At 40.6% G+C, this 21489-nt stretch overlaps 1 protein-coding gene across 1 annotated transcript; it reads right to left on the bottom strand.

The window, feature by feature from the left end:
* Positions 1 to 15093: 15093 nt before the first annotated feature.
* LOC121978096 (wall-associated receptor kinase 5-like) lies at positions 15094 to 18007 on the bottom strand. Its single transcript, XM_042530476.1, has 4 exons — positions 17531 to 18007; positions 16783 to 17419; positions 16517 to 16675; positions 15094 to 16408 (listed from the first exon to the last, which is right to left on the bottom strand). The coding sequence occupies exons 1-4, from the start codon at positions 18005 to 18007 to the stop codon at positions 15312 to 15314; spliced, it is 2370 nt and encodes a 789-aa protein (XP_042386410.1). The 3' UTR covers positions 15094 to 15311.
* Positions 18008 to 21489: the final 3482 nt, after the last annotated feature.

The following is a 21489-nucleotide window of genomic DNA, read 5'->3' as shown; positions in this document are numbered from 1 at the left end:
GGACTTGGCCCTGATAGCCCGGCCGGCTAAGGAACCGACTGGTAGTAGACTGAGAGCAATGCCCAGGAGAGATGAGGAGACTTGGCCCTGATGGCCCAGCCGGCTAAGGAATTGACCAAGAGTAGACTAGGAGCGATGCCCGGGAGAGATGAGGGGATTTAGCCCTAATGGCCCGGTCGGCTAAGGAACCAACCAGGAGTTATCTCAAGAGTCATGTTTTTGAGGTAGGAGAGTCATGTCCCATAAGGATTTCTCGGTCTTGATCACTGCTTACCTTTTGGACCAGGATAGGAACTTCTCGGCTTTGACTACCACCTCTCCTTGAATGTTGACTTTCACGTCCCCTTGACTATTGACTTCCTAATATCACTGAGGTCCTCAATTTCGCACCATATCACAAGCCTCCCCCTCAAACTTAGTTGAAGGAGGCTCATGACCGACTGACTAGACACAAGTTTCGTTGTTGGCTCGCTGCTTGGCCTCACATCCATTCTAATGACTTCTCCTCGAAGCTACTTTATGCAGCGCCTTTCTCAAAGGAGCGCTTGCCCATTGCTTTAAACACATGGTAGGGTTCTGACAATAGTGTATCAGGGTAATGATTTGCTCATCTTTTTCATGATAAATGTCATTTTATGGGTGGACGCCACATGTCTTACCAACTTCATTCTGATATGATGGTTGACACATGCCTTTTCGCATGAGTCCCGACGGTGATTCACCTTCTCTGATCTGACAGCTGTGTTGGATCGATATGCATATAAGAGAGGGAGGGGGTGAATCACGTGATTTTTAAAAAACTTATTTCATCATTTTAAAAACAATAATACACGCAGTGAAAAATACGTACGAAGTCAAAAGTAACACAACATAGAAAAACACAGGTGGTTTACTTATTTCAGAGCCTTCGACGACTTCTACTCCAATACCCAAGTCCCGCTGAGCTATCAATGGATGATCCACTGAAAGCCTCTTCTGGTACCTCTGGAAGAGGAAATCGAGTATAGAAAGATGGAACAAGTGTAACACACTGCACTTATTCTTTTGCAGTAATTAAATACAAGTAAATAATTCTGTTACCAACACTTTTGATGTGAACAAGCTTGTATGTCGGTCTGCCGGCCAAGATCCAAAATCCTTAGAGCAGTAGTTGGGTGCAACAGCTTCGCAGCAGAGTCATAGCAGGAGCCCGGAGCAGTTGGAAAGCCTTTCGGATGCGTAGAAGCTTGTATGAGTGTTGTATTTGAAGCTTTGGACAAGCATCCTTATAAAGGGTTTGGAGGGCGCCTTCCAAAGCCATAGAAGGCACCTCCAACTCGAGAAATCTGATCCCGATTGTCCTGGCTCTTATCCATGATGAAGTCCAAAGTTCATCCTGCGGAAGACGCCTTCCAAAGCCTTTGAAGACACCTTCCATGAACAGTGCGAAGGCGCCTTCCATCAGCATTGAAGGCGCCTTCAGGTACTGTTCATCTGAAGGCTTTTTTGCTCTTTTGTCCTGTAAAAAGATGTTAGTCTAAAACGTAAATATCTACCCTGCAAAAAAAAGTTAGCACAGTTAAATAATGAGTAGTAATTAGTTCCTGTCCTCCCAGGACCTGGAACTAGTCAAAGTCTCATATTAGGGATCCGAAATGGACCTAACTTGGACCGATATCTACTGTCCCCTCAATCGGGACAGGTCCTCACTAAGTCACTCTCCTCCAGTGACTACCTTTACTTACTAGTTTATTGTTGTCAATCCACAGACCCAACTGGACTTCCTGTCAAATATCCGATCGACCCATCGACCTATCTGGACTTCTTGCCAGATATCCGGTCGGCTCGTCGACCTATCTAGATTTCTTGCTGGATATCCGACGGTCCATCGAACTATCTAGACTTCTTACTAGATATTCGATTGGCCCATCGACCTATCTGAACTTCTTGCCAGATATCTGGTTGACCCATTGATTTATCTGGACTTCGTACTAGATATCCGTTTGGCCCGTTGACCTATCTGGTTAACTCCTGCATACTTGGTAAAGTGGTTAGATCACAATAATACCTAACCTAACTTATTTTGTCATTCATCAAAACCTAGCAAAGGAACCTATGTCTTATCAGTGATCCAAACACATGCTTCGTCACTACCATCTAATCAAGGAGATCATTAGTAGGAAAGAAACACAACTTGAGAAAATTTTCACTGAAAGGAACCTAGCGAATCCTTTGACAAAGGCTCTACCACAAAGCAAGTTTAAGAGGCAGGTCCATACTTACGATTTAGGATATCATGGCAATTAGTATTATGTCAGTTGGGAGTGTTAGATTTTGAGGGATGTCCTAAGACAATTACTTTATGATTTTACTATTTATTTGATAAATATATATTCACTATTTGAGTGCATATTATGTATTTAAATAGTCTTAGACTCATTTACTGAATGTCTATAATACAATTCATATCATGAGAAAATTTATGATTGGATCACAACTTGTGATTATTTCTATATGTATAATTATGAACATATTGAAATTTTCTTAGTTGTCAAATTGGTGTATTTGGACATTATTAATTCTATAAGACTAGCACAGGTTATAATCTTTGGTTCAACCAAGTAGTTGTTTCTCACTAGCTGGAGACATTGAGATGTCAAGAGTTAAATGTGGATGCTAGTTATAATAACTAATTCATTATAATGACTTGCTATAAGACTTCATATGATTCTCTAAATATATGGATATGTCTATAAAGTTCTTATTGCAGCTCGAGTACAAGTTTCCTTTGACTTGAAGTATGCAAGTCATCGTGGTCATGGAGACTTATACCTCGACATCTTAGGTAAACATCTCTTAGAGATGTGGACCCAAGATGATTGGGTATAAGTCAAAGTGTTCGAAGGTGTTTGGATATCTCTTAGAGGATTCGTCACTCCTTACGAGGAAACGTATACCATATGGTCACTCATTAGAATTATTACTCAAAGTCTTTGGTCAAAGCATCACATGTTAAGAGTATGGAACTCTTGTACACATATACGAGTAATTTAAATCCATGTAACGAGGAAGTATTACTTGGAATATGTGTGACGTAGTTATCTTAGTGGGGGCAGACACATAAACCATGTCCTAAACCAAGTGGATATAAGACAACTGAAAGGAATGAGGCATGACTCACTGTAGCTACTGAAGGGTTCAGAATTAGTTCTGAGATCAATTGTGATTTTTCAGTTAATTGAGGATTATGATGTACTACTAGATGTCACTCATAATCATTTCATAATTAAGTAGTTAATTATGGATAGCTAAGATAAATTAGGAATCTATTGGGTTTCATGCACAATGAGTCTCTAATAGACGTAAAACAAGTTAGAGAATAGGATTCTCAAATCAAGAGATAAATATTTGGTTGGACCATACATAAGACAAATATGGAAATATTTGTCAGAATGGAAGCTCGAATGGGCCACATCTCTTATAAAAGAGTTGGATCCAATTTGGTTTAACTATGAACCAACTTAATTTAGTTGTGAACTAAACCAAGGGTTAATGGGCTAATTTTTAGTTAAGAGATAATGGGATGGATTTGAGCTTTCTAATCTAACTCATTAAAGAGGACTATATATTGATATGGTTAAGAGAGAATTAATACATAATTCATTATTGGTTTGGTTAGGTTTTAGAAAGCTAAACCCAATACCTCTGTCCCTCTCCCTCTCTCTTATCGTTGACCACAACAAGAGGGTCTTCTCTTATTGTCGTGAGCCACTCAAAAGAAAAAGGACTTCCTTTTGTTTCTTCTTCTTGATCCTTTTCCTTCGCTTGCGGCTAGTACCTTTCAAAGGCGAAGCTTGTTCTCTTGGAGTTGTCTTGGAAAGCTCAGCATGGATATTAATAGAGGTAAGGTTCAATAACGTTACAAAAGGTTAATGTCTTTCTCGTTACAAGTCATCTGTAAGGTACACCTAGAATAATTGTTATTCGATTTTGGTTTGGTTAGGTTTTAGAAAGCTAAACCCAACACCTCTGTCCCTCTCCCTCTCTCTTGTCACTAACCACAAAAAGAGGGTCATCTCTTATTGTCGTGAGCCACTCAAAAGAAAAAGGACTTCCTTTTGTTTCTTCTTCTTCTTGATCTTTTTTCCTTCGCTTATGGCTAGTACCTTTCAAAGGCGAAGCTTTTTCTCTTAGAGTTGTCTTGAAAAGGTCAGCGTGGATATTAATAGAGGTGAGGTTTGATAACATTACAAAAGGTTAATGTCTTTCTCATTACAAGTCATCCGTAAGGTACACCTAGAATAATTATTATTAGATTTTGTTTTATTTTATGATTTTATCTACGTAATTGTATCTTGCATGTGTGTGGTGTGTATGATGTAATAAATTAGTTTATTTATCATTAAGTATTCCACTATGTATGTTTACGAAACTTATTTTTAGCACACACCACATCAAGCATATCCCAACACGTGAGTTATGCACGTTTGTGACCCAAACGGATAGTCGTTGGACCCGATAGCCCTACTCACTTATAGCTTGAATTGGGATGAGAGTCTAAAACCTGACCTGAAGATTATTAGATATGATAGCCCTTCTCACTTATAACTCACACTGGGCGAGAGTCTGGAACCTGACCTGACGATCGTTGGATGTGAGATCCCTACTCTCTTATAATTCACACTGCCAAGAGTCTAGAACCCGACCTAATGGTCGTTGAATGTGAGAGTCTTACTCGCTTATAACTCGCACTAGGATGAGAGTCTAGAACCTGACCTAATGATCGTTGGACGTGAGAGCCCTGCTCGTTTATAACTCGCACTAGGGCAAGGGTTTGGAACCCGACCTGATAGTCATTGGACGTGAGAGACCTACTCAATTATAACTGGCATTGGGGCTATAGTTTGGATCCCAACCTGACGGTCATTGGACTCAAGAACCCTGCTCACTTATAACTCATATTAGGGTGAGAGTCTAGAATTTGACCTGACAGTCATTGGACGTGAGAGCCCTACTCTTTTATAACTCGCACTGGGGTGAGAGTCTAGAACCTGACCTGACGGTCATTAAACACAAGAGTCCTGCTCGCTTATAATTGGTACTATGGCAAGAGTCTAGAACCCGACCTAGCAGTCGTTGGACGCAAGAGCCCTACTCACTTATAACTTATACTAAGGTGAGAGTTTGGAACCCGACCAGATGATCGTTGGATGCGAGAGCCCTACTCAATTATACTCATACTGGGACAAGATTCTAGAACCTGACCTGACGATCGTTGGACGCGAGAACCCTGCTCGCTTATGACTCATCGCACAGATGAGAGTTTGGGACCCAACCAGGTTTCCCTAGCTGGGTGATTACTGGGTGTGTAAGCGATGCACGCTTATAACTCATCTTGAAGATGAGAGTATGGCACCCGACTAGGTTTCCCTGGCAGGGTGATTACTGTGCAAGTGAACCATGCACACTTATAACTCATTACAAAGATGAGAGTCTGGGACCCAACTAGGTTTCCCTGGTCGGGTGATTACTAGGCGCATGAGTCATATATACATATAACTCATCGCGAAGATGAGAGTTTGGGACTAGACTAGGTTTCCTTGGTCAGGTGATGACTGGGTGCATGAGTTATGTACGCTTATAACTCTTCACGAAGATGAGAGACTGGGACCCTACCATATTTCCCTAGCCGGGTGATTACAGGGCATGTGCATCATGCACACTTATAACTCATCACGGAGATGAGAGTCGGGGACCCGACTAGGTTTCCCTGGTCGGGTGATTACTAGGCGTGTGAGACATACACACTTATAACTCATCACGGAGATGAGAATTTGGGACTCAACTAGGTTTCCCTGGTCGGGTGATTACTGGGCGCGTGAGCCATGCACACTTATAATTTATCGCGGAGATGAGAGTATGGGACCCAACCAGATTTCCTTGGCCGAGTGATTACTGGCTCGTGAGCCATGCATACTTATAACTCATCGCAGAGATGAGAGTTTGGGACCCGATCAAGTTTCCTTGGCCGGGTGATTATTGGGCGTATGAACCATGCACGCTTATAACTCATCGTGGAGATGAGAGTATGGGACCCGAGTAGGTTTCCCTAGCCAAGTGATTACTGGGCGCATGAGCCGTGCACTCTTATAACTCATTGCGAAGATGAGAGTCTGGGACCCAACCAGGTTTCCCTAGTCGGGTGATTATTGGACGCGTGAGCCATTCATGCTTATAACTCATCACGGAGATGAGAGTCTAGCATATGTTTATTAGATAAAGATTAATACAAAGGTTGTATGCCCCTCATGTGTGGTAAGGTTGAAGGTAATTTACACTCCATGGGCGATCCAACCTCTTACCATTAGCGTCTTGAAATTAGTAAGCCCCTGACGCGAGCCTCCTGATGACCTTGCATGGCCCATCCCATTGGGGTTCCAGTTTAGTCACATCTCTAATTGACTTTACTCTCCTCCATACTAAGTCACCTTCTTTGAAGAAACAAGGAATCATTGACCGGTCATAATTTTGTTGCATTCATTGTCCGTATGTTGTTAGTCGGGCGGAGGTTCTCTCCCTAGTCTCACTAATGAGATCCAACTCGAGAATTCATCGGTCGATATTATTCTGGTCATATAGTAACCATTGGGCTGACGTCACCCCCACCTCGACTAGCATGACTACTTCGCTTCTGTAGATGAGGTGGAATGGTGTGAGTCTTAGGGAGTTATTCAATAAGCACATGGGATTCTTGGGAGTTCCTCAATCCAGTCACCTCCTACATGGTCGAGCTTGACCTTAAGCCCTTGACGATCTCTTTGTTGATGACTTCAGTCTAGCCATTGCTCTGGGGATATGCCACACAGGTGAAATGTTGAGTGATGATGAACCCTCAACATCATTCTTGAATTCTACGCCCTTGGAACTAGCGATCGTTATCCGAGACTAACTTGTGGGGGATTCCGAATCGACACAAGATTACTCTATAAGAATTTGATCATGGCCCGCTCAATGATTCTGGCCAAGGCCTCTGCTTCCACCTATTTGGAAAAAATAATCTACCGCCATGAACAAGAATTTCCTCTGGGCCATGAAAATGGAGAATGGTCTCATAATATCCATATCTCACTGGTCAAAGGGGCAAGAGACTATCAATATTCTCAATGGCCCAGTTAGTCAATGAGGGATGTTTTGATGTTTCTGATAAGATAGGAAAGTGACTACTAGCTGACCGGTGTCTACCTGCAGGGTGGGCCAAAAGTACCCGGCTAGTAACGCCTTGCGTGCTAGCGTTCTTCCTCCAAGATGATTACCATAGAAACCTTGATGGATTTCCTATAAGATGTAGTCAACCTCATCTGGCCCCATGAACTTGAGTAAGGGCCATGAAAATGCTCACTTGTATAGTTGATCTCCAATTAGAATAAAGCAGATAGCCCTCCTCTTAACCAACGAGCTGCTTCAACATTATTCGGTAGGATTCCTTGTTGTAAGTATAAGGTGATTGGAGCTCTCTAGTCGATTGGTTCTTCCATATTAGCTTGCAAGTTGATCTAAGATATTAATAGGCTTTGTGCTATTGGGTGATCGAAGACCCAGGTGGATAATGAGCTGGCCATTTTGGCCAGTTCATCAGCCCTGCGGTTATCCAACCGAGGTATCTTAAATAACGTAACTTTCGTAAAATTTTCTTTCATCTTTTCATAGGCCCCTTTATACAACTGTAGCTTCTCACTATTGACTTTGAAGCTGTCAGTCATCTATTGAGCCACAAGCTAGAAGTCCGAGTGGATGATTACCCGTGTGGCTCATACGTGATGGGCTGCTTGTAGCCTGCCCAACAAGGGTTCGTATCCAGCCTCATTATTCGAAGCCTGAAAGTTTAGTTGGACAGCCAATTGCATGATGTCTTCATGTGGAGATATAAGAATCACCCCATGCCACTTCCCTATCGAGTGGAGGATCTATCTACATAGATCTTTCACGTCCCATCAGAGTCAGGTTGATGGACTTGTGTCAAGAAATCGGCCAAGGCCTGAGCCTTGATGGTTGTCCGAGTTTGATAGTGTATGTCATATTCACTTAGCTCGGTGGTCTATTTAATAAGTCAGCCAACCGCTTTGGGGTTGGTGAGGCCCTTCCCTAGCGAGCTATTGGTAAGCACCGTAACTGAGTGTGTGAGGAAATAAGGCCTTAAGCGGCAAACAGTAAAACCAACCCATAAGCCAACTTCTCGAGCACGGTGTAGCGAGATTCAGTTCCTTTTAATAGATGATTTAAGAAATAGTCGTTGTACATTATCATTTTCTTTGATCAAGACTACTCCCACGGCCTCCTGGGTGGTAGATAAATACATCTAGAGTGGTTCCCCCGCAACGGGCTTAAAGAGGGAGGGCAGGGCTTCCAAATGTTGCTTCAACTCTTCAAAGACCTTGTTGCATTCTTCATCCCACTGAAATTTTGTTACCCGATGAAGAACTTTAAAAAAATGGGAGAGCCCAGTCCACCGATCGGGATATAAATCTTGAGAGCGCTGTGATCTGTCCTACCAGTTTTTGGGCCTCTAAGATTTCGCGGGGCTAGCTATTGGTTGCTACACCTGGATTTCATTATGTTTCCCCTGTATAAAAATTTGTACAAGCACAGAACTTAGCCTAGTTACCCATGTGCTCTACTGAAGTTAAACTTCGATTGCAAACGATGCTTAACATTATTAATCCAAGTTGCTCTTCAGAAGTTAAACTTGGATTGGAAACGATATTTAACATTTTTACTCCAAATTTAACCGATGTGATCTTTCTAAGTTAAATCATATTACAAAAGTTGATTAAATATCTATTTCAAAAATTGGCTTCCAGGTTAAACATGGCGAGGCACTAGACCTTCTTGGTTATGGGATCATCCACCACTTCCTAGACAAAGTCTTTCAAAGAAATTAGATATTTAACTTCTTACTATAACTCTAGGTTTAACTACAAAGACCACAATAGAAACACAAGATCGAAACGTAAAATTGAAATACAAAATCGATAGCATGAAATCGAAACATAAAATCGCTAGCCTCTTGTGTTGGTGTTTCAGAATCCATGCAAAGAAAACTAACTAATTAATTCAAAATGAAAACTAATAATTAGTTATACCTTTTTTTGTAGATAAAAGACCTCTTGACCTTTTATTGTATTCCTCTCCTTCTCTTGGACGTTGTGTGGATGACGATCTATCAAGATAACTCCACCCGAACCACTTCTTTGCCTCCAAGAAACTCGAGCCACCAAGGGATGCCAAAATAGAAAATTTCCTTCTTCTTCTTCCCCTTTAAACAATCGTCCACCAAGGATCTCTTCTTTTCTTTTCAAGTTCGGCCACCAAGATGAGATAGGTGCCGACCTTAGAAAGAAGAAAGGGAAGAGGAGAAGATGGTGTCGTCGGCCTAAGAGAAAAACAAAGTGAGAAGAGGAAGGGAGAGGGTCGGCCACAAGGAGGAGAAGAGAGGAGGCAAGGCTTAGGTTGTATGTCTCATGAGGCACCCTCTCCTTCCTTTTTATAATCCTTGGTCATAGCAAAAAAAGGAAAGTTTTAAACATAATTAAAACTTCCTTATTTGTGACCTCCTTTTAAAAAAGGAAATTTTAACAACAATTAAAATCTCTCTCTTTTAAATTTCCTATTGTACACGACAACAAAAGGAAAGTTTTAAAATTAATCTCTCTCTTTTAAACTTTGTAGAAGGCTACAAAAAAGGAAAAATTAAAATTAAAACTTCTCTTTTAAATCATGGTTACAAAAAAGGAAAGTTTTATCAAAAATTAAAATATCTCTTTTAAACATTATAGATAACTACAAATAAGGAAAGATTTTAACAAAATTAAAATCTCTCTTTAATCTTTTGTAGATAGCTATAAAAGGAAAAATTTTAAAATTTTAAAACTCTCTTTTAAAATCATGAGGATGGCTATAAAAGGAAATCTTTAAAATTAAAATTTCTCTTTTAAATCCATTCATGAATGGCTACTAAAGGAAAGATTTTAACAAAAAATAAAATCTCCCTTTAGATCTAATAGTGTGGTCGGCCCCATGCTTGGACACCAAGCATGGCTTGGTCGGCCACCTCTTGGGCTCCAAGTTGATGCTTGGCTAGCCCCCTTGCTCCAAGCAAGAATGTGTCCGACCCATTACTTGGGTAAGAAGTGGACTTGGTGGATACAAGGATTTATAGAGGCTACAATAGGGACCGAGAGGAGAAATTGGATTTGGTCTCCCGATAAGTTTGAGCTTCCTGTGTTCGCTCTAAACACCCAACTCAAGTTCATCAATAATAATTCATACCACTAAAGAGTTATTATTGAACTACCGCACCAATCCCAAATTACATTATGGGCTCCTTCTTATTATGAGTGCATTAATCTCCTTGTGTTTAAGATATCGAATGTCCATTAATTAAATGAGTTACTAACAACTCACTTAATTAATATCTAATTCCAAGAGTAGTACCACTTAACTTCATTGTCATACCTGACTAGGTCCACCTACAGGGTTTACATGACAATCCTTATGAGCTTCTCAAGGGGGCATCACCAACCTAGATTACTAGGACACAGTTTCCTTCTATAATCAACAACACACCATATAAATAATATTATTTCTCAACTTATCGGGCCTATTGATCCAACTGAATAAATCTCACCCATTGATAAATTAAAGAAATAAATACTAAGTATATGTGCTTGTTATTATATCAGAATTAAGAGCACACACTTTCATAATAACAAAGGTTTTATTTTTTTATGCAGTTAGTATAAAAGAACAACCTCAAATGGTCTTGCTCAATACACTCATAGTGTACTAATGTAATTTTATAGTCAAGATAAACTAATACCAAATTATACTACAACCATTCCAATGGTTTGTCCCAATCCATCTTAGTTGTGAGCTAATATTTATAATTTATAAGGAATTGATAACATGATCTTCTGTGTGACACCACATACCATGTTATCTACAATATAAATTAAATGGACAACTACATTTAACATAAATATAGATATTTGACCAATATGATTCTTATTTTAAAATAAATGTTTATACAAAAGCTAGGCTTTTAGTATACATCCTAACATTATCATGTCTCGAAGTGCTTGCACCTTTTCTAGGTTGGCTTCAATTCCCAGTTCAATAACCAAGTATCCCAGAAACTTTTCTCCTTTAGCTCTGAATAAGCACTTTGAGGGGTTCAATTTTAACCTGTACTGTTGCCGGGTGTCGCAGGTCTCTTCCACATCTGCAATAAGATTTACTGCCAGGGCGGACTTAATGAGAATGTCATCTACGTAGACTTCAACATTCTGCCCTATCTGCTCCCGGAAGATCTTGTCCATCATCCGCTGATATATGGATCCTACATTCCTTAACCTGAATGGCATAACTATGTAACAGAAAGTATCATCTACGATGATGAAACTGACATTCTCCTGATCCTCCGAGGCGAGAGGGATTTGATGATATCCCTGATAAGCATCCAACATGCAGATCCAATCGCACCCTAAAGTAGAATCTGCCATCTATCTATCCTTGGAAGTGGATAACAGTCTTTAGGATTGCCTTTATTGAGATCGCGGAAGTTGATGCAGACTCATCATCTATTATTAGGTTTGGATTTCAGGATGACGTTGGAAAGCCAAGAAGGGAATTGTACCTTCTGGACATGTCCTGCTTCAAGAAGCTGGTCTACCTTTGCTCGGATGATTTTATTCTAATCAGTTAAGAAATTTCTCTTCCTCTACTTGACAGACCTAGAGTTAGGCAAAAAGTGAAGCTTATATTCGGCCACTACAGGATCTACCCCTGGAAATTTCTTTAGGGACCAGGAGAAGATATCCCAGTTTCATATCAAGCAATCCACCAGGTCTCGCTTATTTTCTGGTGGTAGATCGGGCGCTATCCGCATGATGCTTTCTGGCCTATTGGGATAAAGTTGGACGTCTTTATGGTGGACTGGTTCCTCAGTCAAAGGCAAATGCTCCTCTTAGATGGCATGCACCACACCATCTTGGATTTTCTAGGTCTTGCATGCTTTGGTCTTTATTATATCTACATAGCACCTCTGCGCAGTCAATTGCTCTCCCCTTAGTTTCTTGACCTGGTTACCCACGGGAAACTTTATCTTTTGATGAAAGGTAGAGATAATTGTTCGAAATTCATAAAGGATTGGTCTTTCCAAGATAATGTTATAAGAGGATGGGGAATCCACCATGATGAAGGTGCTCCTCCGACTCCTTATTAAAGGTCCGGTGCCCACGAAGATGACCAGTTTGATTTGGCCCATCGGTCGCACCTCGTTGCCAGTGAACCCATATAGGGCAATGGCTATTGGTCAGAGTTCATTGGCATCGAGCTACATACTATCAAATGCACTTCTAAACAGCACGTTGACAGAACTCTAGTATCAATGAAAACTCTAGCCACTCAGCTGTTGGGGATAATGGCCTTAATGATGAGTGTGTCATCATGAGGGACTTCCACCCCTATAAGTCTTGAAGCCTAAAGCTGATTTGGGGCCTTGTTGCCTGCTCCTTACTGCAGCTGACTGCGTAAATTTTCAATCGACGCTCACAAGCCTTCCTAGCTCTGGTGGAGTCCCCATCAGTGGGGCCTCTTGAGATCATGCCAATGTCTCAGATAGCACCATTTTCTCGGTTCTCCTCTTCCTGACACTCCATTGGCTATTTTCCTTTATCGGCTAGTCACCCGTCTTGACCTTCCCTTCCTTGAGGAGGGTTGGTCGGGTGGCCAGAGGTATTTGGGTTGGTGACCTGTTGCCTTGAGAGTTTTGGCACAATTTTGGGTGGGGGCAGGCCTAGTTCAACTGCTCAACGAGAATCCCAGGAAAACTAGACACAATTTCTCATATCATGATATGAGACTGATGATAAGTATAGTACCGAGCCTCCCATGGGGCAAGTTTGTTGACAGGGGTCTGAACGACTTTGACCCATTGCGCCACTCTAGCATCTCGGACTGGTGGATTGTTCATTCGGGGATCTTTAAGGTGGACAAGAGGCGGTGGTGGCTTCCTCTCTGTCCGACCGATTGATGTGGGTGGTCTTTACTTTTTTTCTTCCAGGTGACCTGAGCGTCCTCCACATTGATATATTTAGTCTCTTTCCCTAGCAAATCATCCAAGTCCTTTACAGGCTTCCGAATGAGGGCTCGGAATAAATCCCCTTCTAGTAGACCTTGAGAAAAAAAATGCATATTAATATCTCCGAGGTGGTGGTCAGAACATCCAATGTCATCTGGTTGAAATGCTTAATGTATACCCTCAGAGACTCCATGGATCCATGTTTGATGGTGAATAGACTATGATTAGTCTTCTAGTACCTCCTGCAATTGATAAAATAATGCAGGAATACGTTCTTGAAATCCTTGAAACAAGTTATAGATCTGACTAGTAGTCTATTGAACCATCTTTGTGTCAAGTCTGACAGAGTTGTTAGGAACACTCGGTACTTTATGGTATCGCTAGTCCAGTAGGACGACGTTTTGGCATTTGTAGAGGTGATCCTCCGAGTCCTTGCTACCTTCTTATTCTCTAATAGATAGGGGCTTATAACCCTTGGGTAATTTCTTATCTAGCACTTCTTGAGAGAAAGGCATGCTGGACTGTTCGGGCGTCTCCCGAATAGCTGGAGCCTTCCGTCTCTTCGGGTCCCTTAGGGGCGAATTCTCGACCGAGGAAGACTGGGACCGCTCCATTTTGGCACAGCCCTCTCTCGGAGCTTGAGAGAAGGCTCAAGGGAAGTCGTATGGCTGCTTTCTCTTGGACCTTCCATCCGAGGTGGAAGATCCATCCTTTGAGGTAGCAAGTGCACGACGTAGGTGAGAATTCGCTATCTGTTTTTCTAAGGCCACTCGCACCTTGACCTCTTTGAATAGATCATATTCTTCAGGTGTCATGGTCATGTTGATTCTGCCAGTATCATCTATCTTCACATTTTGAAACAATTGAAAAAGATTTCCACAGACGATGCCAAATTTGATCACGTCTAGACGTTGAGTCAAACAGAGAGCTAGTGACGAGGGTGAAAACGTTGACTAGGGGAGGACTTTGTGGTTAGGACTCGGAGATGTGTCGGCTTCCTCGGACTTTCACACTAGGCAAAGGAAGGATCGTCCCTTGGGGGGTACCAATGCACAAGCTTGTGCACACACAAATAGATCACACGTGAGCGTTAGAGCCCAAAACCAGGAAAGAGGTCTCTGGCGCAGACCCTCCGATACTCAAGTCAGAATCCACGCAAAGCGAAAGAGTGTGAAAAGAAGATGAACAGTAGTAGATGTGTGTATATGTGCGCGTACTTGGACAACAAAGAGGATCTCCCTCTTTATAATGCCTCTCATAACCTCTGCAATCATGAGTCATCAAAGAATATCAGGTGTCAGGGGATGTCAAATGATGGATAAAGTACGGCGAACTCTCATTGGGTAAAGGAAAGTTCCGTCTTACGCATGTGTCAGAGCGTTGGAATATTCTCTGGCGGATAGTCGTTATTCTCTAACAAATAGTTTTGATTCTATGACAATGTTGTCTCCTAGTAGTAGCTCAACCCTCTAAGAAGTTACCTGGTAATAGATTGGGGGCAGTGCCCAAGAGAGATGAGGGGATTTAGCCATGATGGCCCGGTCGGCTAAGGAACCAACTAGTAGTAGACTAAGAGCGATGCCTAAGAGAGATGAGAGGACTTAGCTCTGATGGCCCAGCCGGTAAAGGAACCAACAAGTAGACTAGGAGCGATGTCCTAGAGAGATGAGGGGACTTAGCCCTAATGTTCCGGTTGGCTATGGAACCAACTAGGAGTTATCTCAAGAATCGTGATTTTAAGGTGGGAGAGTCAAGTCCCACAAGGATTTCCCGATCTTGACCATTGATTTCCTTTTGGATCAGGCCAAGAACTTCTCGACTTTGATGGTTATCTCTTCTTGACTTTTGACTTCAACATCCTTTAACTATTGACTTTCTAATATCACTGGGTCCTCCATTACACACCATATCAATCATCTATTGTGATATGAAACCCATACATAAAATCAGATAGTTTGATTTTTATCACCAGCTAATTTTGAACAGAAAATTTGAACTTTATTAGGAAATTCGACATCTTATCTCAAAACTACAAGATACAAACGCATGCATAATCAGAGCAGCATAAAGAATATATAACTACAAATAAAGACTCATTGCAGCAATAGACTAATTCATGGCCAACCAAATGGCTGGTTAAGTTATCTTCAACGATCTTAGTTTCGGCCATTTGCTTGGAGGGCTATCTGGAGGATCATTGACGAAAAGTTCGACGGCCATTTAGCAAGCTGCTGCTTTGATCAACAAACTCATCCTGTTCTCTTTGTTCCTTTGGATATGATAATGTTTCTTTATATCCTTTCAGCTCTATTGCAACTTGCTCCATCGTCGGCCTATCTTCTTTTTCAGGACTCAGGCATCGAGCTGCAAGGTCAACAACAGCTTGAAGCAAACCGATGTTCTCTTCATTCAAAATTTGTTTATCCAAGGCAGCTGCGGCTTCTTCCTTGCCCATCGATGCTAGTCCGTCTGCGGGCTGCTTCCTCGTAACTAGTTCTAAGAGAACAATCCCAAAGCTGTACACATCGTTTTTGGTGGAGAGAAGCCCTTCTTTTACGAGAACAGGGTCCGCGTAGCCAGGAGTTCCTTCCGCATGCGTCAGAGCTTCCGTTTGATTCTCGGACAACAGCTTTGATATGCCAAAATCAGCTACTTTGGCGGCCCAATCATGGTCCAACAGTATGTTGTGCGGCTTCACGTCCCCATGAACGATTGGGTGTGGTTTGAATGAATGCAAATAAGCTAATGCTTCGGCTGATTCCTCTGCTATTTTCAGGCGACGCTTCAAAGAGATGATCCCTTTTTTCTTATGGAGCAAGTCGAAGAGAGACCCATTAGGAACAAACTCGTAGACCAGCAAAGGAGTAGGCGTCTCGAAGCAACAGCCATAGAGCACAACCACATTCTTGTGCTTAATATGCGAAAGAAGGTTAATTTCGTTCCAGAAACCTTTCTTGTCCTTGTCGCTCTGCCTCTCGGTGGCTATCCGAGTCTTCTTTATGGCCACGTCTCTGGGGCCTTCCTCCAATCTTCCTTTAAATACCACGCCGTAGGCTCCCTCCCCAAGTATAGGGCCGTTGAAGTAGTTGGTTGCCTTCTGCAGATCTTGCAGAGAAAAAAGTATCATCGTACTCACGTATTTTGATACTATATCTTTGTAACATATCAACTTCCTCTTCTCCTCGCGAAGTCGCTGATTTTCTTTACTAATCATGCTTTCATATCGCCTCTTTTGCCCAAATAAACATATCAGAATGAAACAGATCGCGATGAATAAGCAGGAGGCGATGCCTACACAAGTAATTAAGCATATATTCTACCGTATTAATTTAAGCACCAGTTGAATAGAAGTTCGTTCACTAAGATTAACTAATTAGGAAAGAAAACATGCTGTAGTACCTAAGAACAACCACCCTATCATGGGAATTCTGGAGGTGCACGGTGCAATAAATGGATCGCCATGCTTACCGGAAGGGCATTCACAACGATAGCTCCCTTCAAGATTAGTGCACACACCATGGCACGGATAATTCTCCGGAGACAAACACTCATCGATATCTGCATTCAGATACAAATTGCAGACCTAAGCATCAATCATCTCAGACCTAAGCATCAAGAGAAGATTGGGTAGATAAATTCATTATAAATACTAATTAATCGCAGACCTAAGCATCCATCATCGAGGTAAGGGTTGCCCTGGTAGCCCCGCGAGCAATTGCAGAGGTACCCCGCACCGTTGTCGGAGTCGACGCACATGCTGTTCTGGCTTCGACACGTATTGTTCGCATAATTGGAGGAGGAGTTCTTCGCCTCCTCGCACGTCGCGGCGTCCCGAAAGGCCCAATCCAACCACATCGGCATCGACGCGTTGGTGGTGTTCATTTTCAAATCCGCCGAGGTGAAGTTGAAGTAGTCCTTATCGACGATGAAGACGTAGCTGCAGGGGCTGAAGTCCGCCATGTCCCCGCTATGACTGTAACCGCTGAACCGGAAGCTGCTGTCGCTGAGGTTGGACGGGAAGCTGATCTGGCAACACCCTATGCCTGCGCAGACGCCGTCGACGACGCTGCCGGCGTCCCTGCAGTACGTAACACAGCCGGTGTAGTATCGATAGGAATAGGATCCGTTCACATCGGCCTGGCTTTGGATATGTCCTTCGGAGTTGCATCCGATGACAGTGAGCTTGTTTCGACCGGTGGCCATTCGGAAGACTCCAGCTCCGTCGATGTTGAAATCAATGTATGGATACTGGGAGCCGACGACGTAGTCCGATCGATTGTAGCACTCCCACGTTATCGGGACCTGTAAAATTATTAAAAAAAAAAAACCCTATGATTTTTCTTACCGATTTAGAACTTACGATGTAATTAAGAAGAAGAAGAAGAAGAAGATCAGAATTGAAGAGTTGACTACGAGGACTCGAGCTTGGCTCTGCTCCGCTGAGATGTGGGTTACTTGGATCGTGGAATCGGCGGAGCCAAGGAAAGCTTTTGGGGAGGATGGATCGGAGCGGTCGCAGGAGATGGCGAAGCCGTTTCTGTAGCAACCGGGCTCGATGCCGAAGGGAAAGGAGAGAGCAAGTTGGCCGCACGACTGCGAGCAACCTGGGCCTGGTAACGTCGTATTAACACTCGCTGCCGCCGCCCACGCTGCCGCAGCAGCAATGGTACAGAACAGCAGGAGAAGGCGGATTGCTCTCTCTGTTGCGATTCTCATGTTTTCTTCCTTCGCAATTGCAACCCAAACGAGGCAGGACAAGTACTCTTTTAAAGGAAGAAACTGATGGTGTAGCACCGAGAAGGAGACCTGACCTCCCCGCGAATTTGCGGGAAACCTATTCTTCAGTGTCGGGCTAACCGCGACGTCATTTATAAATATTAAATTATCCATAACAAATCTTGACAATCAATCAACCTAAATTTTGCTATTGACTTTTCCGATGCTTTAACAAATTCTCCAGTTGACATTAAACCGAACCAATTTCTTTTGTTTGATTTTCGATTTAAACTTAACAAAACATGACTGTTTAATTTGACCACTATTTTCGCAACAGGACTTGCTTTGGGTCATGATAAGTCATTCTTTAAAATTAGAATGAGAAGGAACATCAAGTCTTCGGTCATAGATATATATATGTTTGTTAGGACACAATACAAATAAAATTAATTTAATGGAAATGAAATTATTTTTATATAGTTATTTTACCTGTATATATATATCATTTCAAAGATTAGTAGTTTTTTTTCATATTCTGTTTTATTAGGTTGGCCAATTGGACATGCGCAATTCACACATTTCTTTTTTATTTAATATATTAGTTCACCTGTCCAATTCATCCTTTATGTTTCATCCATTCACTCCATTAAAGCTCATTGGCTACCTCTAGCAAATTCGATTCTTAATTCACCCAACAAATAATTTAAGACCTTATCGGCCGGTCCGCTGATTGTTTCATTCAATACCTTAACCTACACTACCTACTTAATAATTTATTGTTTTTATTAGTAATTTAAGATAAAACATTTTTTTAAAAAAACATTTTTCTATTTTTATAAAAAATAATAAAACTTCTTTAGAAATATTTTTTTTCCTTGAACAAATTTTAAATTATTTTATCAATATTTTTTTCTCCTGCTAATTGGATCAGGTTGATGTTACTCTCACTCAATTGAAGAAAATATAATTAACGACCATTGATACGAGTTATGATGAATGGATCAAGAAGATGATATGATAATTAAAGTCAAGATAATTGGATGGTCAAAGTCAAAGTAAGGTGGTAATCATATTCGAGAAAGAGTAACATCCCTTCATCTGACATTGATTAATCGCTCGGTGTTAAGGTTCTTAAATTCAACCAGATCGAGTTATAATCTAATTGAGAAGAGATGATCAATCCTTGGTCTGAGTGAACTAGAGAGTTTAGTGTCTTAAGGGAAGCTCGATCTCAAGGTGGTTGGTCAAGATTAAGGTCGATCGACCTTACGTGCTGATTGGAATGTGAATCACCCTACAACAGACCAACTACAAGTGACAGTGCGCGCATGTATATCCGTCTTGTTTTAAAGCCTGACGAATATATATACTCTGGCCGTACAAATAACTGAGCGGGAAATGACATAATATAACTAGCTTCATGTATTAAAAATGTAATCGTATCTCTCTTAGTAATCCCCTATAAATTTAAGACCTTATCCGATCAACTGATCAGTTTCATTCAACATCTTTAACCTACTCCGCTGACTAAATAATTTAATATTTTTATTAGTAATTTATCATAAAAAGTAAAAAGCTGTTTATTTTTTTCTTCTTCTATTTGTATAAAATTATTATTTTTTCAACTTCTTTATAAATGTTTTTTTTCCTCCAACAAATTTTAAATTATTTTATCTATAGTTTTTCCTCTGATTGGATCCGGCTGATGTTACTCGTACTCAATTGAAGAAAATATAATTAAAGACCATAAATATGAAAGCTCGATGACTTAATTAATGCCAAAAGTCTTTGTCAGCTGCATGGTATTTTTCGCACGATAAGTTGACCGCTTGAATAGCCAAACGCGCGTGTAGATTTATTTGAGAGGTCTTAATTGTTTACATGGTTTGATATAAATAAATAATTGCCCTGGCCGGGAAGAAATGATTAATAGGTGTTGTCACACATAAATTTGAGAGATTCTCAGCGAAAGTGAAAGTTCCGTGGGTTATTTTATCTCCCTGTATATAAAGCTCTCATAACTTATTTATCTACATTTAATCAGGGTACGAAGAGTATTATCATCTTTGCCACATATATAAAAATAATTAAGCGAAGATGAAGGCGGCTTCTGATTTTCAAAAAAATTTTAGAAATATATTTTTTGATAATTTTTTAATTTGGCCTTATGGTATTTAAAATATTAATTTAGTTCATGATAATTTCTGATTTATTACATATGTGAGCATGTATAATTCTTCAAATTTTCTATTTCTATTTTTAATTTTTAATTTTTTATTTTTATCTTGTCAAAATCTTCTAATCGACAAGATATTGTTAAAATTATTTTTACTTCTTCATTTTCCTTTTTAAAATTTTCATTTTCCAATTTCTAAATGACAAGAATGTTTTGAAAGCGTGTTTTTATGAACTTATATAATTTATCAGGAGGTAGAGATTGTACCTAACTTACCTTATCAATCTAGTTGTCTGATGCTCCCCCTATATTGCTACTTCCTTTTGAAGTAGCTCCCCCTGTGTCGATACTCTCGATGCTCATTTCAGATGAGCTTGCTTCATCGTCTTCTTGGTGACTTGACATCAGTGTAAGTTCGGCATAGACTATGACTTCCGAATCTGATGACGACGTTTCGTCCCACGTCGTCTTTAGATTTTTGTGCTTCTTCTGAGTTGGTCTTTTATCCTTGTCGTTGTCCTTGTTCTCCAGTTTTGGACAGTTGTCTTAGGCGTACCCTTCTTCATTGCAATGATAGCATCTTACTTTTCTTTTTCTTCTTTTAGTCTGCGTTTGATTGAATTTATTAGTTCTAACAAACTTTTTGAACTTTCTTACAAGCACGAGTTTTTAAACATCAAGGAAGATAAACCCAATAACCTCAAGAAAAGAAGACACTCAAGGCAACTTGGGATAAGTCATTTTCGGAGGAATCAGACAACGATGAACCAAAGCACAACTATCTAGCACTGATGACAACTGGACCAGAATCGAAAAGCTAATCAAAACAAGATGAAGAGTCAGAATACGAGTCGAGCCACGAGTCCGTACTCATTTCCGAAGGTTCCACCAAAGTAAACTCAGTTCTAAGCTCTCTATGTTTTTAAAAAATTATTTCATGCCTACATTAGAAATTATTTGTTGAAAGTCAAATAGATACACTCAGTAAATAAAATAAGGAACTAAAAAAACAACTTAAATCAAACCTAACAACTAAATCAAATCAATCTGAAAATTCAACTCAAGTTACTAAACTTGAAGAAGAAAATTCCACACTAAAATCTGAAATATTAAACCTTAAAAACTTATTTGAAAAATTTACAACAAGATCTAAAAATCTAGACTTTATACTTGGATCACAAATAGTTGTCTATAACAAATCCAGACTTGGATACATAAACAACTCAAATAAAACCTTTCTATCACTCGTAACCCAAAACAACAAACCAACCAAGCTTGGGTTCCAAAAGCTTGTCTAACCAAGCAAGTAGGACCCCAATCAATACTATGTACCCAAAAAGAAAATTCACTACCTAAAACCAAATCAAAATAAACCACATAATTTAAAACTCAAAAATAAAAGTCAAAACTATTAATTCAAATACAAACCTAAAATATAAAATAAAATCAAAGAACTACAAATTCAACTTAAACTCAAACT

Source organism: Zingiber officinale, chromosome 4B (assembly GCF_018446385.1).
Source record: "Zingiber officinale cultivar Zhangliang chromosome 4B, Zo_v1.1, whole genome shotgun sequence".
Taxonomy (NCBI): Eukaryota; Viridiplantae; Streptophyta; class Magnoliopsida; order Zingiberales; family Zingiberaceae; genus Zingiber; species Zingiber officinale.
This window is presented reverse-complemented; position numbering and strand designations above follow the sequence as displayed.